The sequence below is a fragment of the Branchiostoma floridae genome, unplaced genomic scaffold (assembly GCF_000003815.2).
Source record: "Branchiostoma floridae strain S238N-H82 unplaced genomic scaffold, Bfl_VNyyK Sc7u5tJ_267, whole genome shotgun sequence".
NCBI classification, from domain to species: Eukaryota; Metazoa; Chordata; class Leptocardii; order Amphioxiformes; family Branchiostomatidae; genus Branchiostoma; species Branchiostoma floridae.
This window is the reverse complement of record NW_023365795.1, coordinates 101,576-113,913: the sequence shown is the minus strand read 5'-3', so window position 1 is coordinate 113,913 and position 12,338 is coordinate 101,576. Positions and strand designations below refer to the sequence as shown.

Sequence of the window (12,338 nt, the reverse complement as noted above, 5' to 3'; positions counted from 1 at the left end):
CCATGGAGAGAAACCTTGTCTTCTTCTCTAATGCTATTTGATTTCATTCTCTAATCTTTATTCTTTCTTTGTATGAATCCTTCTCTTCTTTGCTGTTTGTCTGCTCCATTTGTTTGTCTTGTTCTTTTTTTAAGGCATGAAATGTCTTTGTGACAAGGTTTTTTTGATGAATTAAAAGATATAACTCTCAATCTCCCGAAATATGTTACGTATTACTTGTATGTAGTATGTTCTTTTTTGATTGTGCTGTAGTTTTAAGTAACATTATTTTATGTCTATTTGTTTGTTGTATATGTTTTGTTGTTTGTTTATTGTGTATGTTTTGTTGTGCATTTGTTTTCTTAAGGAGCGTTTTGTTTATTCCAGGACGAGCCAATGGAAGAAGACGAACAATTTTCTTCGTCTGACAGCTTAGACGAGGAGGTAGTGTTCTGTTTATTTTGTTTTGTTTGATTGCTATTCACTTCAGCATAATACACAGTACAAGTATGATACAACAAAGGCCACTTGACTATATGTAGACATGGTAGAACAGTGCTTACAGTGGAAACAAAGACGGAAAAAATCAGTACTGTAACTTAGCAGTGAAGTCATGTACTATTTTTTTAAGATCTACAAAATATGATTTCTATCCTTAGAATAAAGGCTCATAGACAATTTGACATCCATACTTCAGTGCTTCTTTATTTGTTTTCAAACAAAAAAGATTAAAAGAAATAAGGTCTGGATAGCCTGTTTTAAGCAATCTTTTGCTGTCGGGGCCTGATTGGGCTCCTTCTCCAAGAGCTTGTTGGCACACACCTCTATCACTAGAGAACCAATCTCATTCCCAGAAGTACCAATAGGAGCCCAAGATTCTTTATCACTGTGCAAATCAGTCCAGTAGGATCTCAGGCCTATCTGTCACTATGGAAACCAGTCATAATGGCCCCCGACACCATGGTAACAGACCGTTCTCAGTCAGAACTAGAGTTCCACGAACACATACCTTTGCCAAATAAACCAGGTTTGTTATGTAGAATGATGTCTGTAGACATAAATTTGTCACTCATTACATTTTATTTTATATGCCTGGAGTTGGTTCATAAAATTTCGCCATTGATTATACAAATTAGATCCATATTTACACTATTAATATCAAATTGTATCAAGCATCACTTAAGCTATCAGCATACCAAAAATTATGATGATCCTTTCATTCTGACTTATTCTCTTTCAAAGTCTGAAACAAAACCGGCATCTGCAGTTCAAGAAAAGACATTATAGGGGACCCAAACATACACCACTTACTCTCTGCCATCTTTCTCAACTACATATGTGACAAGTTTGAAAGTGTTATCACGGAATGCAGTGGATCTATCGACTTTCCTCATCAATTATGCAAATTAGCTATTAATTGGTATCTCATTATGTAAGTTTTTACTTAGGCTATCTACATACCAAAAATCATGACGATCCGTCAACACGTTCATATTTTCCATTAATTATGCAAATGAGATCAACATTTGCATAATTAATATGTATTGACAGTTCTTTTTCTCAGCTACAAATGTGACAAGTTTGAAAGTCCTATAATGGAATGCAGTAGATTTACAAACTTTCCTCATTAATTATGCAAATTAGCTGTCGATTTGCATAATTAGAATTCCATCATGTAAGTCTTCCCTTTGGCTATCTACATACCAAAAATCATGACGATCCGTCAACACACTCATATTTTCTCATTAATTATGCAAATGAGGTCAATTGCATAATTAATATGCGTTGATATTTTTCTCTTTCTCATCTAAATATGTGACAAGTTTGAAAGTCCTATCATGAAATGCAGTGGATTTATAAACTTTCCTCATTAATTATACAAATTAGCTGTTGATTTGAATAATTAGTATTCCATTATGTACATTGTTACTTGGGCTATCTACATACCAAAAATCATGACGATCCTTCTACACGTTCCCGAGTTATTCTCCTCCAAAGTTTGAAAGGAAATCGGCGGCTGCAGTTTCAAACAAGCCGTTAGGGGGTCAAAACTTACAGCACTTACTCTCTGCCCCAAGGGCTATTTACCATTTAAACATCGCGACCACAACATGTCCAGAACATGAGATATAAAAAATTGAGTTTCTGCTGCAGTGCCTTAGCAAGCCGCTAGGGAGCCCATTATCGAACTTGACCTTCGTTTTCCCAACCCCTACCCACCTACCAAATATTATCGGGATCCATCCGAGGCTTCTTGAGTTATGCTGTTAACACACACACACACACACACACACACACACACACACACACGCACACACACACAGACACACACACACAGAGACTCAAGCACAAAACATAACCATAGCCATTCTGGCACTGTGGCTATATTTGGGTGTAATGGTTACGTCATGCCCAAGCCTATAGTGTAAGATTGACAAGAAGTGACCCCAAAGGTCATAGTTGCTGCAAAAGAGGTCAACACGACTATGAACCAGACGATACGATTACAAGAAAATTGTTTATAGGGACAGTACATTATACATGATGGGGTGTATACATGCTATGTACACATAAGATTTAATAATCTGTAGACCAAGAATAAGGGCAACTAGGGGGCCCAAACTTATGTTACTAACTCCTGAGCATAAGAGCTATCTAACACCCAAAATTCGTGACCATATCATGTTTAGAAGATGAGAAAACACACCCGAAAGTTGCGCTGCAGTACCAAGGGAAGCCACTAGGGGGCCCATTATCGAACTCCCCCTTCGTTTCCCAGACCCCTACCCACCCACCAAATACCAGCTGCATCCGTCGAAGTCTTCTCGAGTTATGCTGTCCGCAGACAAAAGTTTGCAATTAAACCGGTGCCTGCACTTCCATGAAAGCCACTAGGGGGCCCAAACTCGCAGCAATCACTCCCTGCTTTAAGGGCTCCCTAACGCTCAAAAATCACGACCGCAGCATATCCGGAACGCGAGATATCAAGCATGCAGGTCCTGCTGCAGTACCTTAGCAAGCCGCTAGGAGGCCCATTATCGAACTCGACCTTCGTCTTCCACACCCCTACCCACCCACCAAATATCAGCTGCATCCATCGAAGTCCTCTCGAGTTATGCTGCTCACAAACGGGGAGAACCACACCACCAAACCGAAAACATAACCTTAGCCATTCTGGCAAAGGTAAAAATTAGTCCACATTAACCATGAAGTGATGAGAGCAAAATGGTACAACCTTTTCCATGCTATCTGACTCCATAACCTCTGCAAATTTGGTGCAAAAAAGCTGCCTCAGCTTGTAGAGGGTTAAACAAACTGCTAAATGTTGAATTTCCTGCCTCTTTTGTTTTGTATCAACACTTAAATCATTAAAGTTAAACCTTCACCAAATTTGCACTGGCAATGGGCATAGGTAGCAGTGAAAATTTTTTTTTAATCATTTATCATTTTATGGTTATATTTTGTAGCTATACTGGGAGGATGAAGAGTTTAAAATGTGAAAAGGGAAGATATTGGAAAATATGTTTTTTTCAGTTTGAAAAAGCAACAGACTTTGAACAATGTGAATTTTCTATAGATTACATTCTATTGTATCATGGTATGAAGTCAAGGGCAAAAGTCATATTTTTTCCTGATAAATCAGCCTTATGATCCAAAGAAGGCTATCAAATGCTTATTAAGAGGATTTGAATTGTTCCAAAGGACATTTTGTTACTGTATTTATGCTGTTGGGTCAAATGTCGTAGATTAAATGAATACATCAGAAGCTTGGGGAAGGCCCTAGGCAAGACAGTTATGCTTACTCATGTCAGCCTTTGTGCCAGATGAATATCAAAGAGATGTAAATGTTTTAGATGATGGAACCTTGGAAATATACAATGTAATATTAACAGGAGCAGTCAAGAATTGAAAAAAGGTCATGAAATGCCACAATGGTGGTATGACGGATGATTCAAGGAAAAAGCTGAGAGTTATCTGAGCATGAAAGGGTGGAGAATGATGTCCCGTCAACAAATGGATTCTACGTAGAAAAACGATTGACATGTTTGGGTGATGTCATGATTTTCTCCAATACATCAAACAATTTTTCCATCTCGTTCATTTTTTGTACACCTTTATTTAGCATATCGCCTGTATCAATTTTCCAAATCTCTATTGCTGTGTCAAATTATATATAGTGTAAGGAGGCACCACCACAGAAAATTCAGGTCCAGGTATGGTCTGGGTCCAGAGGATTAGGTTCAGCTCCAGACCTGCAGTAGTTGCAACATGCAAAGAGACACTAGTACTCCTCTTCATTTATATGGTAATATATATAATTGATGAAATCTGGAAAAAGGTTGGCATACCCAACTGACCTCTTAGTATCCCAAGAGACTGTATGAAACTACCTAATGACATCAAACCGTCCAACAGATGTTATATAATAGTAAAATTGGAGGGGCCCCAAATTTTGGCTTGCAGTCTATGTATTTATCAGTTACATGATTATGGTATGCCTAAACTGTAGTGTGGCCACTCAAGTTTGAGTGATGGAATACTGATAAAATGTGGTTGGAAATATTCCAGATTACTAAGTTGAACCATGAAGGATTTATGGGGTACGGTACTTTAGTGGATGAAACATTAAATGGTGGTCACTTTGGACGTGGGATGACACCAGAAAATTGGAACCTCAAGGAAAAACTTTATGGTCAAATAAAATTTTGGATAAATGCGAACATGACAAATATATTCCATAAAAAGGATGAAGGTGACCTTGCAAGTAACATAAAATGTCACTATTATAAAATAATAATTATCTAATGTAAGAAATTCAACATGATTCCCTTGAATTTGAAAGTTGAAAGATGACTTTCTTAAGTTATGATGTTGCTGCTTACATGATCATGTCAATGTTGTTTTGAATGCCCTTTTTCAAATAATCTTTAATGTCCTCAGTATTCTTACAATCATGCAAGTCCTTGCAACTTTGTGCCAATATTTCCATGCTTGTTTTCCACATCAAGACCCATTCAAAGACAGTGCTGTGATTCTGTAAGAATTTTCTACTTTCATTGTCTTAAATTGTGTGACGAAAATATTATTTTCAATGATATTAATGCAATATTTATAGGTTTCAGCATTGCAAGTTAAAATCTGTTCAGTTCCAAGCATAAAAAATTGGACACCTTCCGAAGTAATCCTTTTTCCGATCTGTTTTAATTTGGAAAGGTGACTGAACAAGCCAATCAGGCACTCGAGTAAATTAGATTACTTAAGTCCTGCATCTTGCACTTGAGGCTGATAAGACAACCGGAGGAAACAGGTATCCGCTAACACAATTTGGAGCCGTCCTGAGGTACATGTAAACGTTGCCCTGCAGGGGGTCAAGAAATAGGTCTCAGCAGCCTTACATAACAGTGATTTCATTTATTCATATACAGAAAGATGTTATGTTTTACTAGAGACTAGACTTATTTTCCTTAAAAACGTGAGCAATCAGAGCAATTTTATACCATTATAACACAAGACCATCTCACAAAGGAGGTTTCACACTACCCAAGCCCAGAACCACACACACACACACATACACACACACATGTGCACATACAGGCACATTTATAGCACACAATTTAGATTAGGCCTGTCCCTTACCTAAAGCCCAATATCTATTATGCACATGAAGACTTGGTCTAGTGACTCCCCCCATACTGCGCCAGGCTGACCTTCTCTGTGATTGCCAGTAAATTGTTCCTGCCCAGAAATGGAGGAACTGATTGGACATGTATATTTTATGTGCTTTCCTCCCTTCAACTTGGAAGGGCTTTTATTGCTAATACTGATTGTGAAAGGCTGTGGACAAGAGGGCCATTTATACAGTCTACCTCTGAGTCACTGTAAAGTGTAAGGAACAAAGAAAGCCTGTAGTTTAGGTTGTACCAGTTAGTAGTCAGTCATGTTTAGCAAATGGATGTCATGAAGGTTGAGTTGTAGATCCATCTACAGTAGAGATATTTCTGTTTAGTTTTCTCTACCAATTAGGACACGTGTACAATAAAAGCACAGTAGAAGGCTTTAACTTTGCCAAGCATGCAGCATGTTAATGCAATGCTAACATTGGTCAAATCTGGAGAAAAGGGCAGCAAGTCAACAGTGAATTTTATGTCATCGGTAGCACTGCAAACAATTTCCAGTCATGGTTTGTAAGACCAGAAATCTACTAGAAACAATCCCATGTCTGAATGGGTGGATAGGTGATTGAAGGTTTTTGATTGAAGGTTTTTATCAGTAAGCATTTTTATGGATTCAGCATTGTCATGCATATTGACCAACAGAGGCCATGTACTTCTTAGCATGTACAAAGATTGAGGGAAAAACTGTTGACAAATCAGATACCTTCACCTTTGACCTCTGCATGTGCAGTTTGATCTGTGAACATGCTTATTAGAGTACACCTGCCCAATTATCAAGATGTCAATCTAATTGATAAATTACTTCAGAATGACTTGCTAACTTCAAGTTTCTTTTTCCTCTTGCTGCCTCTTCTGCTGTTTCCTGTGCCAACACTGTGGTGTTGCTGTGGTGTTCCTGTGCTGATGGCGTGCTGTTCTTGTCCTGTTCTCCTGTGCTATGGATGGTATGCAAACCACCATACAGGTAAGACAGTGACTACATTTTTTACAGTAACCATAGATCTGTTAAAGAGCTTACTATTGTATTATTATCATTGGTTTGGTTCAGACACATTTGATATATATCCTGGATCTTAAGGAGAATAAGCCCTTACAGCAATGAACTGAATATTTTTTACACCCTCAGATCCCTTGAAATCCCCTTTTGTTGACATCTTTTAAAACAGCAAGAAATTGCTGAAAGATTCTTGCTGTTAAAAGATGTATTTATCATGTCAATACAAATACCATGTTGTGAATGGCTAACCCAATTACACTTAATGACACAGGATTGGGTCAAAGGTACCTGGAAGTTTGTATTACCCCTCCTGTTCATTAAGTGTATGGCAGCACCACACTGCCATTGATTGTAATATTGTAAGACTGTTATCTGAATAGCAATCAGGTATACACTTTGTAGAATAGGAAATGTTGAGATTTACACCTTGGAAATCAGAGTCTGACACATCTTTACAGCATGGTGCTTGGAAGAAAAATGAACTCAAATAGCAAGCAGGTTTGAAAGAAATATTACTTTCATAATCTTGAACCAGCCATAATTTCAAAAGTATAATGACAGATTTATCTGTAAGAGGTAACATCATACAGTGAATCTATCTCATATATCATGGTATGATAGTAATTACAATGTAGCAAGACTATATTTCATAATCCTCTGAAATGACAAGCAGTATTTCTCTAACTTTTACCATCTAAATGATTCCCATTATTTTGCAGAAAACATAAAACTATGTTACAGTAATTTCAATGTCTAGCAAGGATTATATGAGCAATGGTTGTCTGATGAATGCTTCAAATCAAAGCAAAACAATGATTTTCAATTTTGTACAAATTTTAACTGTCTCTTCTAGGCATGTTATGAAATATGTCATTTTGCTTTTGACAGCTATTGCATGACATTGCCAAATTCTGTCCACCAATATTATGTAATTTTGGTTAAATAATTCATCCATGCATTAATGGATTTGCCTGCAGCATATGAACATCAAAATACAAAAAAGTACAAAGATAAATCTTTCATGAGAACCTCATACAAGTGATCTTTGACTTCTAAACAGTAGCCTTACATAATGACAATATGAACTACATCAGGAATTGCAGTAAGGTCAGTGAAGGTGGCTCTATTTCCGGCTCCATGAATAGATGATCAGGAAATCTCAATTTTTTTATTGTTTCCGTTCTGGATATTGTATAGCAAATAAAATCAATCAAAACTTGACCGTCATACATGTAATTCAAATTGCGATAATAGAAATGTTTTAAATCTGTTGGGTTGTAAAACATTCAACAGCAATTGATATTCAAAGCTTGAAAATTTACTACCTTCTCAGCAATATTTACATTTACTTCAGTTACTCTACATGTAGCAAAGTTACTACAATTGAGCCTTTACAGATACTTTTTATGGTAAACGTCAAGCATATGTACAGGATTTCTGGCTTAACATCGAAGCACATGACCTCTGACAGAAGGACGTACAAAAAGTACCAGAGCAGAATGCTTTTTTGGCCCTGAATCTGGGATGCACTATTTTGACCATATTTATACTGTCGTGTACCATCCACTTAAGTCTGCTAATTAGATTAGTCTACTTCTAGGGCAGCACATACAATGTATCCCTCCGAGCACTGTTACATGTCAGTGGTTCACTCCCGTTTTATCTCAGGGATGACACAGAGACGTGCACCATATCTGTGGGATCAGATTAGTGCAGCCTTAAGTGCTGTATGATAAAACTGTCGCCCTAAAACAGACTCATGCATACTCAGGACTGGTTCAGGAGTGATGCATATGCAGTGTCTATGTGATGAGGCACATGGACCACTTTCAGACAGCCACCTGATGTCTATCTCACCACAGATCTGAAATGGTGATTGAAAATAGCCATTCTGTTTTAGAGCTTTGTGTTTTCAATGGTGGGCAGTCCTGAATCTGGATGATAAGGTTAATGGTTCAAATCCCGGGCCTAGATATCTAAATTTATCTGTTTTGCACTGACAATTTTATACAAGGAAAACGATTAGTGTGAGCCATTGTACACCATGGCACACCCCTACACTTATGGATATGCATGTGGGGATCTTTGACATATTCAAGGTTAGGCCACTGTGAGCAACCTGATTTGTGGGTTATCGGATTTTAGAGAATGATGAAATTCTATCATTACAAATCTGAGGGAAAAGTACCTGATGCAGGGCTTTAGCCAGCTCGAATTTTTTTTCCGTCAGCCAATTACAATTGTTGCGAAAACCGCAAAAATTGATTAGAAGGACTGAACTGAGACCTTGAAAAACGGGTTTTAATGAGATTATCGTATGCGAAAGGGCGCCGACACACATTGTCAACAATCATAACAATAGCAAAACAAACAGTGTGTGGCTTTTACGGCCGTGGACGGTGTCCCCAAGCCGCCTGTAGCTTCCACCAAGGATTTTTGTCCGTCAAGGTTGACGGATTGGTTTTAAAATTTTTCCGTCAGACGCAGCAAATTTCCGTCAATTGACGGAAAAACGGACGCTGGCTAAACCCCTGACCTGATGGTAGAAAAAGTTGGAAGGAGTAAATCTAGTCAGATAAGCGTTTTCCAACCAGTCTTCTGTTTTCCTCATGCCCTCCTTCTGAATGTCTGAGAGCCAAGGAAATTAAGTGTTATGGCCTTAGGGGAGACTAAAATCCTTGCTTTGCAAAATTGTAGGTGCCACATGGTATAAGGTCTGTACAGCTAAGGTGTGACAGATGATATGCAGTAATGGAACCAGCCACCCCTGCATACCCGCAAAACTACAGTATGTGACACCAAAGGGCTGATTGTTCCAGCAGATAAATTCAGATACAGTTTCAGTTTCTTGAAAATGACTGGCCTCAGGTTCTCATGAGAAATGAAACAAAAACTTTTGTAACATAAATATATATATATATATATATATATATATATATATATAGAAGGATATTAACCAATTTATCTTGCTAAAGAGCATGACAGGAATGAAAGAGACGAATTTTATCTTTCATGTTTACTTTTCTAGGGAGATTCCTGGATCCAGGTCTTTTTGAAATGCACACTGAACAGAGGACCTCTGGTTTTACATGCCTAAGGCCAATGTCATACAGTTGACAACCTATTAACAAAATTGTTTTTTGCTAGAGGGTCACCAAAGTTAAAAATTGCTAGTGAGTGGATTACAGTTTTTCCCCAAAATCTATCACATTTGATGTGGCTCAGTGACCTGCAACCATTGACTTTTAAAATTGCGAAGTAACTGAGAAGTCACTGACTGTGATCCTGCCAAAAATGTCCTTTGAAGCTCACCTTCTTGTTTGGCAAGCTGTTTCTACCCAGAATTTATTCTATTCCATTTGATGGTGTTCGGTGATCTTCGACCACTGGCAAAGCTCTAAAATCGTATAGTAAGACACTAGCTGTATTATAAAGCCAGAAATGGCCTACTCATCTTTTGATTTCTGTGTGATGCAGTCTTTTTTCAAAACTAGGTTTAATGCTGAAATTTTCAGGGTCCAATCAGTACCTGTGTAGTAGGTACTATATTTTGAAATTCAGGATCTTAGGCTTTAGTTTCTGAGTCATCCGTCCTAGCCACAAGGCCACAGAATGTTGAAGTCAAATTGGAATGATGTAATCGAAACTTAACATGGTCTATACATAGCTTGCACCAGTTCAGCTATGAAATGGTGTTGATTTTATCTCTGAAGTCATATTAAGCTGGCCGTAAAGTGTTACATAACAAAACCACTTGGTTCATCAGCTTCCTTTGGCATAACCTCATTATCGATGGCTTGATTAGCCATCAAAATGTAAATGCCAGATTCATATGTCACTACCAGATGCCATCTTTGTGTTATTTGGCCCCTGAGACTGATGCCATTAGAAAAATCTATTTCTTAATTAGCTTGCTTAATTAGGGATTGATTAAGTTTGAACACTTGAGTTTTAAAGGTAATTCATTTGCCACATGGGTTTAGAAAGGAATTTGGCACATTATTCTTAGGGGAGATGAAAAAAGTCCTCTAGAGGAGTTAGGATCATTTTGGTAACACCTTTCTATTACACAATGTCATTCAGATTTATGTGTATCTGTAATACTAGATGGCAATGAAATGGATTTCTTCTATAGCAGAGCTGAAAGCTGTAATGTGAGCCATGATTTGGTTGGGCTGAGTAATGACAAAAGTTACACAAGTCCTCCCTATTCAGAGGATTCTATTAGTATTCAGGAAATTGGAAACCCTGTCCCACCTTTGTCAGTGACACCATAAATAACATGAATGTGCAGTATAAGTTAAGTTTGCAAAGTTCATAGAAAATATTACATGGTGTTCTATATCACCGGATGTAACAACCTGACTGTGGGTATGATCGCTGTAAGGCTGGAGGGCAACCTGAACCATAGGAGGGCTGGGACATTATATTTACATGATCTCCACCCAAACAAACACACATCTTAATGCAAAGTGTGCCAGAAGTTAAAATTTGGCATCCTTGAAGAAAGAAATGTAAGAATATATTCAAGTTTATATGTCTAAATCAAGTACTGTCAAGAATCAAAGAATGCAGAACTCAGCAAATACAGTGTCTTGACAGTGGCTTAGACTTTGTCAGGATTGAATGAACTGTCAGTATTGAATCTTGTATACAGTAAATGTAGATATCTCTCACAATAATGTTTTCACCCAACAGGATTTTTATGACCATCTTTTGTTTTATTCCTTTGTTTCAATGAGAGTTGGCACTTTCTATGTCTGTCTGTTGAACCAGTTATTCTGTATTCGAAAATGCAGTACACTGATTTCCCTAGGATAACTAAGATAACTCTCAGAGTTTGGATGAAAAAGCTATTTGCCCCTCAAATACTGTACTTTCCTATATTGAATATCTTCAATGCATTACCACTACTTATCATCTTAAATGTCTGTCTCCGGCATCCAGCTTGTCTTCTTCCTCCCCATTATAACCGTAATTATTGACGCTAAAGGGAAATGTTGACATGTTTTGTTTGATATTTATGGTTTTTGCAGTGCCCTTAACCACAAAAATGCTGGTTCTATCTGCAGCCCGCCTATCATATTGTTTTAACGGGGAACATAAAACAACTACAAACACTCCATTTTCCCCTTGCTACAAAATTACAGCATTTACAACTGTTGTAGGTAAGCTATCTGACAAATTATTAAATTTGTTTTGCCAATCCTTGGCTTCTAAATCCCTGCACTAAAAAGTGTGAAAGATAACCAGATCCATTTGACCCTTCTTACTGGGTTGATTGATCCAGGCTGATCTTGGATTCAGCTTCATCTTATTTCACGGGCCAGTGCTCACAGGACCGCTTATACCACGTCGGGAGGGCAAGGGTGGGCCCGGAAATATTTTCAGCCCTGCTTTCATCTCGAATAGGAAGACCCTGTGATGGATTACACTTTCTACCCTTGCATTAAACACATAATTAGCTTGTGGTGCGAGACTAAGGATTGATGTGCGGCATTGATGCCACAGGATCATGATGGTTGCTCAGCTTTCAAGGTTATGTTTTCATCTTGGTCATTAGTCCGATTAGTCCATGTGACATGAAATCCCTGAATCATTTAGAATGGGATAGATTTGGAGGCTGATAGTCAGTATAAAGCTAACATACCAGAAAAGCTATCACATCAAAATGTATACCATAGATC

General features: G+C 37.8%; 1 protein-coding gene across 12 annotated transcripts in view; it reads left to right on the top strand.

The window, feature by feature from the left end:
• The window catches only part of LOC118408639 (double-stranded RNA-specific adenosine deaminase-like), a 102,723-nt gene that overhangs the window by 42,387 nt on the left and 47,998 nt on the right, over positions 1–12,338 (top strand). For 8 of the 12 annotated variants that reach the window (XM_035809489.1, XM_035809490.1, XM_035809486.1 and 5 more), the window contains one exon: positions 367–423. The exons of the other annotated variants lie outside the window; for them this stretch is intronic. In XM_035809489.1, coding sequence (XP_035665382.1) covers positions 367–423 — 57 coding nt within the window. The remainder of the gene's footprint in view (positions 1–366; positions 424–12,338) is intronic. 12 annotated transcript variants of the gene reach the window in all.